Source organism: Mastigoproctus giganteus, chromosome 4 (assembly GCF_048544385.1).
Source record: "Mastigoproctus giganteus isolate SK-2022 chromosome 4, ASM4854438v1, whole genome shotgun sequence".
NCBI classification, from domain to species: Eukaryota; Metazoa; Arthropoda; class Arachnida; order Uropygi; family Thelyphonidae; genus Mastigoproctus; species Mastigoproctus giganteus.
Genome location: NC_143578.1, coordinates 99,211,779 through 99,230,303, shown reverse-complemented (window position 1 = coordinate 99,230,303; position 18,525 = coordinate 99,211,779). Strand labels below are relative to the sequence as shown.

At 36.7% G+C, this 18,525-nt stretch overlaps 1 protein-coding gene across 1 annotated transcript in view; it reads right to left on the bottom strand.

Annotated features, from left to right (window-relative positions):
- The window catches only part of LOC150086946 (ubiquitin-like modifier-activating enzyme 1), a 354,098-nt gene that overhangs the window by 180,490 nt on the left and 155,083 nt on the right, over positions 1-18,525 (bottom strand). The window contains 1 exon segment of the mRNA XM_090372833.1: positions 13,922-14,068. Coding sequence (XP_090228959.1) covers positions 13,922-14,068 — 147 coding nt within the window.

Here is an 18,525-nt window from a genome sequence, read left to right as displayed (position 1 = left end):
AAAAGGTGGAAGAGATAAGTATGGCCTATTTGGGTTCCGGCTAGGATTACTTCTATATTACAGAAGTTGAAGTACAGAAGCTGAAGGTTCATAATTGTGGCACAACTGAAAGAGTTTATATATTTGCCATAGATGTGTCAGTTGCTTTTTAAATAATTCTCTCTATACTAGACTTATAATCAATTAACAGTAGCAGAAAATTTGCAAATGCTATGCAGATGGATGTTTGGCAGCTTGATCCATGCTTTTATTTACTGGCATTCCACTGTGGCCTGAGATCCAATCAAAGACAACTACAGTATTTTTTTTTTTTTTTTTTTTTGGTAGCTGTTGGCACATAGGCTTCTGTGGCCATAATGCACCTCCCAAGGTTTTTGCAGTACTTTGATCCAATCCCGAGGCGGGAATCGAACCCGCGACCTTTGGGTTGCCAGACAGGCACTTTACCCACCTGGCTAGCCTGGTCGGCTCAACTACAGTAAACTCGAGTTACATAACTTCAGACCAAAGAATACGAGAAGCAGTGAAGGGATCGGCACAAATGAAGCCAACTATAATAACGAAGGCTACAAAGTACATATTAGTTTTTACAGTACAATAACATGTTTTTTCTTCCTTTTTTCTTTTCTTATGTGCCACTCTGGCTACTTCACCATTATCCCCAGAAAAATTTTTTAAATTAAACTAATTAAAAATATAAATATTTTTCTATATCTTCTTCAAGAGGAGTGTTTCTATTTACAATGGGTTTCCTCAGCCTACAAGTTATTTCTTGTTAGGAATTTTTTCCCGCCATAAAGTGCGGTTCAAGGTGTTGTGGTCGGTTAAGCCTCAGGCTGTCATGCACTCCCATACTCCATCCATCCATCCATGTCCTCCTAGGTCTTCCTCTTCTCCTTCTTCCAGGAGGTATCCATTCCAGGATAGCCGGTTATCTGTTTTCTTGCATCCGTTTTACATGTCCATACCATGTTAGATGCTTTTCTCTGATGGTGTCAATAACAGTCTTTTTCACTTACATTTTTCCCCTTATGTCTTCATTCCGTTTTCTGTCTCTTCTAGAAGTTCCTGCTGAGTGTCTCCAAAAATCCATTTCTGTGGAGAGCAATTTGTTTTTCGCTCGCCCATTCAATGTCCAGGTTTCTGCTCCATACAATAGAAGACTTTGTACAATCGTTTGAAATATAAGTTTCTTTGTTTTATATAGGATATTTTTGCTCCACAGAACAGTTTAACATGCCGATAGCCTTCCTGCAGTCTGTAATTCTCTTATTGATCTCTGCTTGGGATGATCCATCGCTTTGTAAGATTGATCCCAAATATTTGAATTTATCGACTTGTTTGATTTTAAAACCTGCAATATTCAGAATGTGTCCTGACCCCGAACACAACATTTCAGTCTTGCTAAAATTGATTTTTAGACCCCATTGTTTATATTCCTTAAACAATTGACGACATGCATACTTTGCATCTTTAAGTCTTGTGCTATCACCACCTGATCATCTGCAAAAAGTAAATTGTGAATATATGTGTTCTTATTAATCGGCAATCCCATTTTATTACATTTTTTTGACCAGGATCTTAGGCAGATGTCGATATAAATTTTGAAAAGTGTTGGTGACATGCAACAACCTTGTAATAAGCCTTTTGAAGTGTGGAATTCAGGTGACAAAGCTGATCCCACTTTAATTCTGCATCTATTATTCTTGTAAATTGCCTTAATAATGTTAATCAGTTGTCCATCAATATTTGCCTCTTTCAGTGCTTCCCATAAGAGTTTCCTTGGAACACTGTCATATGCCTTTTCAAGGATCTGTCATACTGTTGAGATATGATCTATACATGACCTCCCAGCTGAAAAACCACTTTGTTCTTCTGATATCTCGATTCGGGTTTCTAAATGGTTCCTGATCCATTTTCCAAGGATCTTTAACAGCGGGTTCAGGATGCATATTCCTCTGTAATTTGAACAGCTTTTCTGATCGCCCTTCTTATAAATTGATGTAATATATCCTGTTATTTCTTTCAGTATTTCTTCTCCTCTCAGTATACTATTTAACAGTTTTTGTATCAGAACAGCCACTCCTCTTCCTCCATATTTAAGAAGTTCCATGTAAACTCCTCCAGGTCCAGGTGATTTGCCATTCCTTCCTTCAGCAGGAGTTCCACTTCCCTAACAGAAACTTTTAAGCCCGAGTCTTCTACACTCTTCCCGGTCTTCTTTTAAGTCCTTCATAGTACTCCGTCCAGTCTTTCAAAGATATTAATTGCAAACCAGCATTGTGTTTATTCTGATTTCTCAAGTCTTTAAGGACGTTCCATGATTCCATTGATTGCTTGAAGCCCAATTTGCTATTAATAGTTGCGCATTTCCTTTCCCATTCTTCATTTTTCGCTTCTACTACCAACCGATTGGCTATTTTCTTTTTTTTCAACATAAATGTTCCTATATGCACCATTCCTATCACCCAGCCATTTCTGATATGCAAGTTTCTTTTCCTCTACAGCAACTCTTACTTCCTCTGTAATCCAGGTCTTTTTTGGTCCTTGGATCTTCTTTTTGCCTAGGATTTCATGAGCTATTTTTTTTTTTAACAGTATTTTTTAAATACTCATAGATTTCTTCAGTATTACCTTTTATCTCTATGTTAATTGCAGCATCCAGTCTCTGGGTGAAGTTGTTTCTAATGCTGTCGTCCTGGAGTAGGTCAATGTTAAATTGATCCACTTTTAGTATTTCTCCTTCCCTGCATTGTTGGTTGTCCACACATTTTATTAATCCAGTTCCACCTCAGGTTGTTTTAACAAGAAAATGGTCAGATCCACATTCAGCTCCTCTATAAACTCTGACATCTTTCAATACATATGTCCCTGAATGTTTTGAAATAATGTAATCTATAACTGATCTAATTTGTCTTGTCTCCTGTGACCAAGTATATTTATGGATATCCTTGTGTTGGAAAAATGTGTTGTTTATTCTCAAGTCGAACTGTTCACAAAGATTGCATAGTCTAGCTCCATTGTCATTCCTCTCTTTCTCTCCAAATCTTCCAATAACTTTGCTATTTTGTTCAGTTCCTACTCTTGCATTGAAATCTCCCATTAGAAATATCTCTTTGTTCTTAGGAATTTTTTCTATTAGTTCTCTCAGATCCTCCCAAAATTCATGCTTCAAGGTATCGGCGGTGTCATTAGTCGGGGCATACATTCCCAAAATACATATTTCTCTCCCGTACATTTTCAGTTCCAATGAGATCATTCTTTCATTAATAAATTGCCAGTTTTTGATATTGTGTCTCAATTTCTTTTTAACAGCAATAGAAACTCCTGCTCTTGCTCTTTCACTCTTATCAACTCCACTCCAAAAATGGTAGTATTCTCCCATTATTTCCTCTACACATCCCTTTTTCTTTGTCTCTTATAACATGACGATGTCTAACTAGAATTTTTTCAGTTCATCTGAAAGAAAGTTTCTTTTAGTATTTTTCTACACACACACACACACACACACACACACACACACACACACACACTTTGGCATATCAAGGTTATAGTAGCAAATTTTATTAGTCACTCTCGAGTTACGTAAAACTCGACTTACGTAAGAAGTCCTGAAATTTATCTCTTACGTACGTTGGGGACTTACTGTACCTGCCAATTTTCACTGAGACAAACCAGCTCTCGGACAAACTTTAAAAAGAGATGATTGGTGTTTTGCATAGCTAATAGGACACTTTGTGACTGTATATTTATGCTCTTTTGGACTGAGAGGAAGAAAATATATCTTCTAGAGCAGGGGTGGCCAACTTAATTTGTGATGCTATCTACTTTTTTTTCTTCAAAACATGCCACAATCTACCATATCAAGAATTTCATTGCACATGGTTAAAAAAGTTAATCAACACCTATTGAAAAATAGTTTTTAAATTTAAATACAATTCAGAATTATTTTAAATTCATATGTATTTAAATTTTTAATTTATGCGAAGTTTGTTTTAATGTCATCTGTCAAGCTTTCAAAATCGAGGATATAGTGTGATATGGCTAAACGTATAGAATCACCTTCTGTATGCAAGTCCGTAGGAGTAGAGCGATTCTTTGTCTCCCAGATTTGCATAGATATGTGGAAACAAAACAGGAATTTAAAAGTTCACTGAATTTTTTTACATTTAGGTGCTTTTCTCAGCAAACATATTTCCAAAAGTCTTTTTCTGATGATCTGGCTTTCAGGAAGATATCGTTTCGCAACGTAATAATTTTATTTTCTAGTAATATTTTCTCCATATGAAAAATCTGAGATTTGTTTTGTATCTAAGTCGACATTAAATGGATAAGAAATATGTTGAACAATATCTTCAGTTGTTTCAAAATCATCCACAACTTTCTCAATTTCAGAAACATATTTCTCACTATTAAATTCAAAAATATGATACAGTCAGTCCTCGTATAGCACGATAGTTGTGTTCCTAGAAACCCTCTTGCAATGCACAATCGTGCAATATGAACAACAGGCCCTATGGGAAATATAGGGTTAGATGCCGACCACCCAAGACTGAACACACATTTGTAACTAAAACATTACCAAACACAATAAATAATCGTAATAAAATACTTACATATTTTATTACGATTATTGCGTAATAAAATATTGCTACTGCTTTTGCTTCTATCGTCAGCAAACTTGTTTTTTGTTTTATTTTCTATCCAAACAGACGACAGCCGTTCCATCTCTTCCAATTCTTTGTGTCTTGATCTAATGGATTTTAATTACACTTTGAGTTGTTCCCGCTATGAAAGTTGTTTTTATTTTCTCTTCATTCTTTCTAATTCTCGGCATTGCCTCATTTAGGTCTGTAGCACGTGCAATATCACATGGTCTTTCATTTCGCTCAAAGCGTTTCACAATTTCATATTTTTTCTCTATCGACAGAGGCGGACTGGCCATAAGCCTTACCGGGGAAACCCCGGTGGGCCGGTGTGATTTTGGCCATAAACGCTAGTATAAGGCCACTACAAATTTTCCCGGGTAAGAATTTTTGACCCAGTCCACCTTTGTTCATTGATATTGCTTTTCTTTTTCTCTCTGAATCTGTAGTGTCTTCACCAGGATGCTTCCTTTTCACACCTTTTAAGTATTTTACTCATTTTTAGGGAATAAAGCACAATTACAAAACGAGGAGGCACGCTTGATACACATAAACAAAGCTGCGCGCGTGTAGCAACTGAATAAACAACACCGTAAAGGCAGAGATGCACTATTAACACTTCACATTTTACTAAAGAACATTTCTAGGGGTTACTACCATAAAACAATTTCCAGTTGTCTTTCTGCTAATGGAATCTGTTATAAACTGGTAGTAAACTCGATCTAATTGCATTTGCGACAATACCGATAGCTGGAATTGTGTTGGTTTTTACGTTATTATGGTGAAATGTGTTTCCCCTTCACTGATATAAAAAACAAATACATTTTCAGAATCTTCTCTTAATTCCTATCGTGTTGCGTTCGGTTGGGGTGATTCTGCGTTTGACTGCCATTTCTTGTAAACACAAAGGCAAATCGTGCATAAGCGAATTCGGTTCGTGTTATATAAGATATCGTTCCCCTATTTATAAATCGTGTATGATCGAATTCGTGTAGTGTAAACACGTGTTATACGAGGACTGACATATATTTTTGCAAATGAACTTGCATATTTACAAAATAATAGAAATTTTTTTCTTTGAGATCCTTAGACATTTCCAAAAACTGATATTTATATGCAGAAATATTACTAATCATGCCACCCCCATTATTTTTTCCTTGCAATTACAAATTCAGATCACTTAATTTACTAGTAAAATGTGCCAAAAAAGCCAGAACACACAACCACTTTGTATCCTATAACTGCTGATAATCATCTCCCCTTTGATCAACAATTTTTTTTTAATTTCATTCAGCAAATTTCGAAATCTCTGTAGAAACCTACTCCGACTCAGTCACCTGACATCTGTGGGTAATATCAGATCTGGTTCATTTTCATAGAGTTGCATTTTGAAAAGTCTCCTTTGAAGAGATTGTCCTCTGATGGAATTCACGACTTTGAAAGCTATGTCCATAACACTTTTAGTATTTAATCTTTTGCTGGCTAACACTTGTTGGTGGATGATACAGTGGTAACTTAAAATCTGGAAATTCACAATCCTTTTGACACAATGTGATGAATCCATTAAGATGCCCTGTCATTGATTTGGCTCCATCTGTTGTTATTGATATGAGCTTAAATAGTGGTAATTTAATTTTTTCAATAAAATTTTTGAATGTGTTAAATATATCAAGAACTCTAGTTCTTTTTTTTTAACGAAACCATACCCAGCAGTTCTTCTCTAGTGGCAGAATCAGAAAATAAAAATTACGAATAAATTTTATTCCTATAAAAACCATACAAACCATACAGAAACGGGACCACGATCAGCAATATGAGCATGGAATTGTTCGTTCACGTTTTTTCGATGCGTCGTATAACAGTATTTGAGATATTTGTAGTTCTTGAGGAGCACTTCCAATTTCTTTTTGTTCTTAATTTTCAAAAAGACTTATTTCGAAAAATGCGTCTGATGAATTGACCATCAAAAAATGGTTTGCATTTTTTTGCAAGATGACCCACTTTAAATGATGCTACAGTTACTACTTTAAGTTGTAAATTAGGTGTCACGAAGAAATTTTGCTGTGCGAATAATCTGAATTTAAGTTCTATTAATTTAATTTATTTTTTCTAAGGTCACTACTATTAGGGGGAAAATCTGATTGGTATTTACCACGGGAGTGCGTTGAAGTGCCTTTCTAAATTTCCTTTTTTGGATCTAGCCACGGAAGCATTGCAAATCAAACATTTTTCTTTTATCATTACAAAAAAAGTATTCTAGTTTCCACTCTTGATGAAAATGATACATTTTACTCTTTTTCGTAGTATTCATTTTAAATCAAGGGATATTAAATTAACGTATAAGTACTGTCCAGTTATTAATATTAAGTAAGCTAAATAAGAATTCAATACATACACTATGCTCTCCACAACGTAACTGTGCGAGTTTTCACTAGACAAGCCTAGCTGCTGCACGGTGACAAGAGTAGTCACCGTGGTTCAATGGATTTGTAACAAGTGTATGCAGTGGGTGTATGATAACTTTTATATTTTGACTAATATATATGTTTAAAATTCGTCATGATCAACCGAAATTAAAGCTGCGATCGACATGTTGGCCACCCCTGTTCTAGAACAAGTTTCACAGCAACGTGACAACCACATTTTGCGGGAAGTGATACAGAAATGGTTGTTTCTTAAAGCACGACATCTACACCCACCTCACTCTCAGATTTCAATCCATCAAGCATAAATTTTAACTAAGTCTAGATAATTACATGTGAGCAGTATGTAATAGATGAATATTAATGCTTACTACAGGGAACTTTCCCACACCGCAGGATCTGGATAGAAGAAATATTTAGCATTAGCAGAGGTGCAAAGAAGCAAGCTTATGCAGCATCAGCCAAAAAAAAAATCCCTCCCCATTCCACACATTTATTCACTCCAAAAGTTCATCCATTTCTTGATTGCATTCATTTAAGCTGTCAACTTCCACAACATGTTACAGCAATCAACTACCCACTGGCTAAAGGCAAATTTCCATACATCTATGCTACAACTGTCTTTTCTCAATTTGAGTTTATACCCCCCTCAAGGTTTGTAATCTGAGCAAGAGGAAGAATCTCATCAGCATTGAGCCTGCACAAACCATTCAAAGTCTTATACACCTTAATAAGATCACCTCGCAGGGTCTCCAGACACTGCAATTTACAGAACCTAAGCCTTTCTTGGTGAGAGCATTCCTTGATTACCGTCACCAATCTTGCTTCACCTCTCTCCCCCCCCCTCTCCCTCTCCCTCTCCCTCCTAAAATGATGTCTCCAGACCTGTATGCAGTACTTCACATCCTTTGTGTTAAACTTCAGTTGCCATCTCTCGGCCCATGTCCCCAACTTTGACATCCCGTTGCAGTAGCATACTATCATTAACAACCCAACCCTGTCAACCTTTGCCAATAGCAAATTGACATTAAGCCTGATATATTTTCATTGGTCCACAAAGAGCAGTGTCAATTAATTACCACTGTCTTCTCCAACTCTACAATCCTTTTATCCATTGTAGTAACTTGCCTGTAATACCATACAGCTCTAATTTTTATGGTAGTCTTCCATGTGCAACAGTATCAAAAGCTTTACTGAAATCCAAGTATGTGTTATCAAAAAAAAAGATTTTTTTTTTGCATCCAGTTCCTTTGTGACCACATTAGTATCCAATCAAATTGGTCAGACAAGGCTCCCCCTTAACAAACTCATGCTGCGTCTGTATTACTGCAGTCTTGTCTAGATCCTACAATGCTTCTTTAAACAGTGACTCCATTATTTTCCCTGGCAAATAAGGTTAAACTAGCAAGTCTTTTATTACACATGCCACTCTTTCATCCCCCTTCTCCAATCCATGGGGACCTCCCCTGATTCCAAGGATGTTCTCATAACTATGGGTAAGGGTTTTCTTACTTCCTTTGCAGCCTCCTTTAATATAACTGGATATATCCTATTCATCCTAGGTGCCTTTAAGTTTAACTTCAACAATTTCATCTTCACTTTGCTCTCAGTTATTACAAAATCATTTAGCCCCCTTTTGGAGTTAAATAAGCTTCTGTCCTCCACTTCACTACAAAATTCCTCATGTGTGAATATAGATACAATATACTCATTCAGTTTGTCAGCTTTCTGAGCAGGATCATCGTTGAACCATTGCTATCAAGTAGACCAATCTGATTCATCCCCTACCTTCTAGATTTGACATAATAGGTGTAACAATAAAGTTTCAAGAATAATTTTGTTTCCATAAAAGTGGCCACCCTGTAAACCGTTACATCTCCAGTCGTTTCAGTCATTGTACAAGTTGGTTCGTGTAAAGATGTGTTTGAGTTTTGTGTTACTTGAAAAATGGAATGCAATTTAGAGCAAAGAGTTGTGATAAAAGTTTTGGTGAAAAGCGGTGGATCGTCAACGAATATTTATGAAAAGTTGACCAGATTTTAAGGAAATGATGTCGAAACCAGGCATTTTCAATTGGGCAAAACAGTTTTGAGGGGACTTGAATTCATTGAATATGCTGAGCGTTCAGGGTGTCCTTCCATGACTCAACATTGTTCATGTGCATGATCTTGTTCGAAGTGATAGGCGATTAACCACAAGAATGATTACTGAAACATTAATCGGGAAAGTGTTAGATTAATTTTGACTGAAAATTTGTTGACGAGGAAAGCTGTGCAAAGCTTTACCGAAAAACCTCTCTCATGAGCAGAAAGAAATTCGGTGTAGCGAAAGAGTTTAATTTCAAAATCTATCAAAATGTTGCAGCACCCTCTGTATTTGCCTGATTTGTCTTCTTGTAACATCTTTTTATTTTCTTGACTAAAAGGAGTCACGAAAGGAATGCATTTTAAGTCTGTTTCTGAAATTCAGAGTAATGTAACATGGGTATTAAAACAGATACCAGAAAGTGAGTACCAGATGTGTTACGATCAATGGATCCTACGCTGGAATGCATGTGTACAGTCTGAAGGGGAGTACTTCGAAGGTGATGGGCCTCAACATCTGCATAATTTTAAAAATAAAATTTTTAAACGACTCCTTCACTGTTTTTCTTTGCATCCTTTGCCAAAGATTTCTCGTAATCTGCCCCCGCTTGCCTAACCTCCTTTGTGACTTCATTACAGACCAGCTTATATCTACCATAAGCTTCTGTGTCGCCTAACAGGAGAGATTGCTTCTACAGGGATGGGATACACTTAAATAGAAAGGGTGCAAGAATATTTGCTGATGCTATCGAGGCAGTGTTAGGTGGGTCGGAAAACTGCTAGTTTGGGGGGGATACAAAGACTAATAGTTTAACAGTAACCGCAGGCAGAGGTGAAGGTGATTCTTGCACAACTTCTATTAGAATAAGAAGCGACCTGGAGCGAGGGGAGTTGGGGGTTTCAGGGACGGATGGCAGTCATCATGGAATAGTTGGGTATATGGGATATGTTAGGGTAACAAGGAATAGGCATAGGAGCATGTATACCAATGCTAGAAGTATAGTAAATAAATTTGATGAATTTGAAGTGTTGGTCAAGACATCAAAGGCGGATATTGTTGGGATAGCAGAGACGTGGTGTCACAAAGATATAAGGAATGCAGAACTAGAATTTGGGGAGTACAATGTGTACAGAAAGGATAGACAGGACAGAACGGGAGGAGGTGTTATGCTGTTAATTAAGAAAAACATAAAATCAAAGGAAGTGCACCCAGTTAATATAAATGAACAGTGCTCTGTTGAGTCAGTTTGGTGTGAGATAAGCACTGCGAAAGGAAAAATAAGAGTAGGAGTGTGTTACAGGCCTTATGACTTGAATGAGTACAATGAACAATTGTACAGAGAAATAGAGTGGGCCAGTAAATCAGAATGTCTTATAATGGGGGATTTTAACTTCCCAGATATTGACTGGAACTTGTGGGTTGGTCACTCACACACTAGTCAGACTTTTGTGGATTTATTGGATGATTGTTTTCTGCAGCAGCATGTTCGAGAGGCAACCAGAGAAAGTAACACTCTTGATCTGGTTATCAGCAGTGATCATTCGTGTATTAAGAATTTGCAGATAAAGGAACCACTAGGTGGCAGTGATCACAGTGTGCTGAAGTGGGATTTACTCAAAGAGGTAACTACCGTCAGGGGTAAAGGAAAGGGTTTTTGCTTCCGTAAAGGGGAGTACAGTGGTCTCAGACAGTTTTTAAATTCTGTACAGTGGGATCAACTGACGATGTTACAAACAGTAAATTCTAAGTGGGAAGCATTCAAGGAATTAATCGTGGAAGCTACTAGACTTTATATACCGATTAAGAAATATCGTTCAAGGTTTAGGCCTAAATGGTTATCAAATGAACTAATGAGACTCGTGACAGAGAAGAAAAATGCATGGGATGCATATAAATTATCAGGTGACGTAGAAGCCTGTCGCAGATATAAGCTAGTCTGTAATCAGGTCACAAAGGAGGTTCGGCAGGCGAAGGCGGATTACGAGAAATCTTTGGCAAAAGATGCTAAGAAAAACAGCAAGGAATTCTTTACTTATATAAACTCTAAAAGGAAGGGGATTAATATGATTGGTCCACTTGACATCGATGGTTCGACTGTTGATGATCCTGCTCAGATAGCAAACAAACTGAATGAGTATTTTGCATCTACATTCACACGTGAGGAATTATTACAGTTTGAAAATGGAAGAAGGTTATCAAATTGTAGCAGTGTGCTTAATGATTTTGTAATAACTGAGAGCAAAGTGGAGGAGAAATTGTTGAAGTTAAACATAAGAAAGGCACCTGGGGTGGATGGGATCTATCCAGTTATTTTAAAGGAGGCGGGCAAAGCAACTAAGCAAACCATTAGCCATAATTATGAGAGCATCCCTGGACTCAGGGGAGGTTCCCACGGACTGGAGATGTGCAAATGTGTCCCCAATTCACAAAGGTGGATCGAAGGGTGACACGAGTAATTACAGACCAGTTAGTTTAACTTCTGTTCCGGGTAAAATAATGGAGTCACTGGTTAAAGATGCATTGCAGGATCATCTAGACAAGACTGCAGCAATAATTCAAACACAGCATGGGTTTGTTAAGGGAAAGTCTTGTCTGACAAATTTGATTGGTTATTATGATGTGGTCACAAAGGAACTGGATGCAAAAAATAATTTTGATATCATATACTTGGATTTCAGGAAAGCTTTTGACACTGTTGCGCATGGAAGACTATTGTACAAATTGGAGCAGAATGGTATTAAGGGTAAGTTGCTACAATGGATAAAAGGATGGTTAAGTGGGAGAAGACAGAGGGTGGTAATCAATGGGTGCTGCTCTTCGTGGACTAATGTTATTAGTGAAGTCCCACAGGGTTCGGTGTTGGGTCCACTGTTGTTTTGTGTATTTATCAATGATATTGATGAAGGTATATCAGGCTTAATGTCGAAGTTTGCAGATGACACAAAGGTTGGCAGGGTTGTTAATGACAGTAATGGCAGTGTGCTACTGCAACAGGATCTAGATAATTTGGGCAGATGGGCTAAGAAGTGGCAACTGAAGTTCAACCTTGACAAATGCAAAGTACTGCATATGGGGAGAAGTAACTCCAGAGAAACGTACCAACTGTGTGGTGCTACACTTAAGGTGGTAGAAAATGAAAAAGACCTGGGACTAATTGTGCAGTCAGATATGAAGTTTTCTGATCAGTGCAGACAGGCTGCTAGGACGGGTCATGGGGTTTTGTCAATGATATATAGGAATTTTGCTAGCAGGGAAAAGGAGGTGATTGTCCTCCGTATATTGCCTCTGTATAAGGCAATGGTCAGGCCATGCCTTGAGTACTGCGTACAGGTCTGGAGGCCTCATTTTAGGAAGGATGTAGATTTGCTTGAGCGTGTACAGAGAAGAGCAACACGATTGGTGAGGGGAATGAAGGGATTCTCTTACCAAGAGAGGCTTAAGTTCTGCAAATTGCAGTGGCTGGAGACTAGGCACCTGCGCAGTGATCTGATTGAGGTCTATAAGGCCTTGAATGGGTTGAGCACGCTGAATTCTGATGGGATCCTTCCACTTGTTCAGATTACGAACCTACGGGGACATAAGTTCAAATTAAGAAAGGACAGATGTAGAATAGATGTGCGGAAATTTTCCTTTAGCCAGCGGGTGGTTAATTGCTGGAACAAACTTCCATCTGTCGTTGTGGAAGTTGATAGGTTAAATAAATTTAAGGAGGAACTGGACAGGTATTTGGAGGGAATGGTGTGATTTTTTTTTTTTTTTTGGCTGATGCTGCATAAGCTCCTACACTTGCTTTCTTGCATCATGTGCCACTACTACTACTACTATTAATTTATATGCATCCCATGCAATTTTCTTCGGCCTAATCTTGGAAGTTAACTTAGGCAATAGTGCATCTAGGTATAAAGAGAAGGTAACAAGAGTGACAAGCACAAAGATTTACAGGGAATGTTTCAAAGTTATGGTGAACCAAAAATTAAACTAGCATTAAGAGAGAACATTAGAATATATGAGCATGTCATATCAAAAAGGCAGGCCATTACAGACCAACACTTTCATTATATAATATGAATTTCTGACTAACCAATAGGAATTTTTAGAACTGTTCTAACATATTGTACATATTGAAATAAGAAAACTATCAAATAAAAACATTTACAACAGCAAAGATAATTTTAGAACTACACACTGGCACAGAGCTCGGTTCTGGCCACCACAAGGCAGCTTTACAGATTTTAAGGTGATCACTGCACATCCACAGAATAGCACAATACCTGTTCACTTTAGGAATCAACTCTGCTTTACCATTGTGGGTCATATGCGAGGAAACAATTTTATATTTTGTGTTAAATGAGTTTTAAGAATTCCACAGTTCAAAGTATTTTTATTGTTGTTAAAAAGAATATTAACTTCGAATGATCATTGATTACTACATCTAATGAAAACAAAGTACATAGCACACTAAATGATTTCGCATGTAGTAATTATATTGAAATGTGAAGGACAAAATATTAATAGGAAGAAGTACATTCAGGAAAAAGCTTGAGTGATCAGAACAAAACTGAGCCTGTCATTATATTTAAGTTGCATGTTGATTTCAGGAATGCATTAACTCCTAACTGAAGGAATATCTATATTCATGAACAGGATCAACTAATTTGTTTGAAGTCTATCTATAACTGAAAATCCAAATACTTTAAAACTGCTTTAACTAGTATAAAAATTATGATAAACTGTTACAGTAATAAAATATTCAATATCAATACAGACCTTGTTCCATGGCTTTGGCAAATGTGAATGCTGCTGCTTAAATAAGTGAAGAGCTTGAAAACCAATATGCAGTTGAGATGGCCTTTCTAACTTAGCAAAATCTGAGCAGAGGAATTCTGGGGATTCTAAGGACTCTCTGAGAGATTTCTAATAAAATGAGTATGCCACAGTTAGTTACCAGTTATTGTCTACAGTAACTAAATAAAAGTTTATAAAGTCATTCATCACACATTTGAAATTAAGCTCTTCTTGTGCCAAGCAAGAGCTAAATATCAAACTGCAATTATATGTGTGTGTATGTGTTTTTTTTACCATTCCAATTTTTACATAATTACAGCTTGGGCACATTAAGTTCCAAAGCTCAAGTAGAGTATTTATAGACTGTATTGAATTAACTGAAGACCTTTTGTGTTAACATATGTCTTAAAAAAATAAAAAATAATAAAATTATCTTTCAAAAAAAAAAAAAAAAGACTTCACTCTACCTTTTGTGTATTTATTTTACTGACTCAGTTATAAGTCAACTACTATGCCATATTTTGGAAAGACTCCTACTGACAGCTTGAAAAGACCAGGCTTTGACTTTCACCTCTTGGATAATGCCTGATCTCATTCAAAAACTGCTTCACAGTATTGAGGGTAGGGGATTTCATTTTTTTTTTTTTACTAACTAATTTTTATTCTGGTATCCAACTAACAGAAAACTTCATCAACTAATAAATATACATTAACAGGAACTGTTATTGGAAACAAAGGGATTACCATCAGAGATGAACACCACAAAGAAAACTGGAAGGAACAGAAGTGCTGGTTTTTAAAAGGGGGATAATGCAGATTATCCCCCTTTTAAAAACCAGGACCAAAGGTAGGGAGACTTATTGGAACGCAGTTGACCCTAGCAGTAAGAACCACCCGCCGACTGATCCCAGTCGGGCCGGTCCGGGACCACCCGTCTTGTCGAAGCAGGGGCTAAAGTGGTGTATGAAGGCTGGTCCCCCCCCCAAACCACCAGGATCCCCTTTCCAAATTCCACGGGTCGTGGCATACACCGGATTCCAACAATGTAACTCTGGAACCAAGGTAAGGGTGTTAGATCCCAGTGATGCTAATCTGGAAAACAAGCAGCATCACTGGGAGGTCCCCTCACCACGTACAGGTGCCCATGTCGAGGGGGAGAACCTGCAGAACCAGTAGGACCCCCCCCATCAGACCCATCCCATTATGCCACTGTCAAAGAACATGAATGGGGGGGGGGGGGCAGACAGTGGCTACATACCCCAAATATGGCTCCACAGCAGTGGTTTTCAACTTGGGCGCCGTGTAATTTCTGTTTAAGTTACTTAGTTATTATTTATTTTTTTAAAATTTATACATTTATTTCATTATAAAAAGGCATACAGTCATTGTATCGTATTTTTTAAAATTTTTGTGGTTATCTATAATTGATCTTTATTTAGTACCTGTATATAAAGAATATAAAATTATTATATAGGTATATATTAAAAGGTCAAAAACCACTGTGTTAAGTATTTCTTTTGGTCTAAGGGTGCTGTGAAAAAATTACTGGGACACTAAGGGCAATGTGAACAGAGAAGGTTTGAGAACCTCTGCTCTACAGGAACAAAGTACTAAGTTAAATTTTTTGTTTTATTACTTGCATTCTATCTATAAATATTATTTGGACCCAATAATTTTTAAATAACCACAAATATTTAAAAATAACCACAAAAAATATGTCAATTCTTACAGGTCAATTTTTGTGGTGAAGGAACCTATGTCATTTAAATAAATAATTCTTCCTCAATTTACAGTGCTTCAGCTAATGACCCTGAGGAGGAGGAGCGCAACCCAGGCATAAACTGGGACTGCCTGTATTGCCAAGTCACTCATTACTGACGGGTAATGCTAGAAAGAGTATGCAGTGGTGTAAGAGCACAAAAACTGGAAGCTTGATGATTAAAAAAGTTATTTTCAGATGAATCATTATTTAAACCTTTTCCAAACATTTATGTTTGGCAAATGCCAAAGAAAGCATATCCTGACTGTCTTATACAAACCATCAAACATGGAAGAGGAGAATCAACAATGGTTTGGACAGCAATAACTTGGTATTCTTTAAGTACTATCACACTGAATGTAAGAATTATTCCCATTGATTACCTTGATATTCTGGGGAACAAGATTCATTCCACAAATGCCTGTTTCAAGATCATAATGCTCCAATATACACAGCCATGTGTCGAACCTTGGTTTGAGGAGCATGAGACTAATCGTCTCCCGGCCTGCACAATCACGACTTAAAAAATACTAAGCCACTGTAGGCATTTGGAGAGGGGAGAGAGAAGCAGATATCCTCTCCACCTTCATGACTCAAGGAGCATGAAACGTTCCTCCACAAAGAATGGTCCAATATTCCTTTTAAAACAGAAGCTATTTTAAAAGTAATAGGTACTATATTTGTCCACCTTGTATATATATATTTAACACCATCTTGTATAAGGTTTTTTTTTTTTTTTTTTTTTTTTTTTGGAAATCTCAGTGGTCATTTTGAACTATCCTGTATTTTATGAGCAAAACCTTCATGGAGGAATGCACACAAAAAAGCAGTTTATTACCACAATATAACCATAAAAACTCATGGTTCAGTGCTTATGTAAAAATGTCTGCAGCTATATTAATTTTCCAATGTTTTGATTTTGCCTGTTTTGCAACTGTGATTTAGCCACATGATGGTAGCCAGGAAATCATTTTTGGATAGCAAGTTTGACACTAGTTCCAATGATTTAGCAATACTGTCCTAGTGTAGTGCTTCCCAAACCTTTCAGGATCAGCTTATCACTTTGGAAAGCAAACCACTGAAGAACACCCACCCAAAACCCTCATAGTACAGTGCTATGACTGCCATCCTTCCACACTATGTGGGAAAAAAATCTGGGTTCATCCTATAAAATTGGGAGGATTTCTCACAAGCTTTTCCCCAACCACAGCAAGGTCAATCTGTCAAGTGAGGGTAGCACAGTTTCTCCATGGGGAAACTCCGGTTTCAACTAGCAAAACAGATTATAAAATACGCCAGGGATTCACAAAGTGCAGCCCCTGAGCTTTTTGCATGTGGCCTGCTACCGTTTTTATGATGCTATGTATAAAAGTGAAGAAAATCTTTGTTCAAATTTTATGAAATCATAAGACTTGTGTACTAACAACAGTGGAAACAGGTTAATATGAAATGTTCAGGACTTTCACAAATATTTCCTGTTAACTGAATTTAGTGGTAAAATTTTTGAGGGACTGATTCCAAGTACAAAGAAAAAAATGGAGGGAACGGGTATATACATGGGGGTTGCAGAAAATTCATGGTTGACCATAAATGGTATTGCAAAAATGCAGACTATGACAGTTGCGATGACAAGATGCACCTGCAAACCCTTCTCTTTCCCATTCTTTCATACTAGGATAGTAGTGATAGCACAGCATTAACCCAATATAGGGCCAACCCACAATTTCTATCATTGTATTTTCATATATATTGGTCTGCTGATGAAAAAGTTTGAAAACTGCTGAAATACAATTTACAGATAATACATTAATGTATCATTGCCTTGGCCTCTGGTACCACATATACACCTGGCTGTTGCTCTTATCAGAAACTTACGTTGATAGGCAAACTACAATTTGAGAACCATTATCCTAAAAAAGCACTCATCAGCTAAATATAGCAGCTGTTTCATCAGAACTCTTTATCTGGGGAGAATACACTGGAACTTCAATTAAAAATGCAAGTATAACAAAATACATGCTACAATGTTGTTTGGTTTTTTTTTTTTTTTTTTTGAGCATTAGCATATTGCTCCGGGGATATGTGGTGGTCACGGGCTCAAACCCCGGTCTGATCAAGAAGCTTGTGCTATGCACTGCTGCTCCTGCCCACCTGGCTACAGAGGTGACACATGCTACAATAGAAATTCAATTATCTGTCATGATACAGAACTGAGACCATGAGGGATAATCAAATGGACAGATAATAGAATATGTACATTAAAAACATTATACATACAATAGATCAGGTCATCTAGGTTATGTTATTACATAATACATAACCTAATGAAATTTAATTAAACTTTAATTATTATTTATTTTTACTGGATCATGAAATGGGGCTCTACAAATCACAATACAGATATCTAAATACATATGTATTTTTAATATTTCGACTTACATTAGTCTAGTAATATCATAAAAAAATTTTTTAAAGAAAAAATATTACATATAGTACATACAACATTGTTCTAATGTCATTAAAGAAATTTAAAAGAAAACAATATTAAATAATTAAATTTCTTTTCTAAAAATGTCAGTCAATATCTTTTGTTTCATTACACGTCCAGCCTTTTGGGAGGCAATGTTACGAATTTTACGCAAAAGTAACACTTATTAAGATCGAAAGAGTGATAAAGTTCAATATGTCCTACTAATATTATTATAAACTACAAAGAGAAACCTCATGCCTTTATGTAGGAATAGAATTCTCTCAACACTCGTGTTAGGATTGTGATTATATAATTATACGAATAAATGTCCCATATTTAATTTTATATAAAATCAAT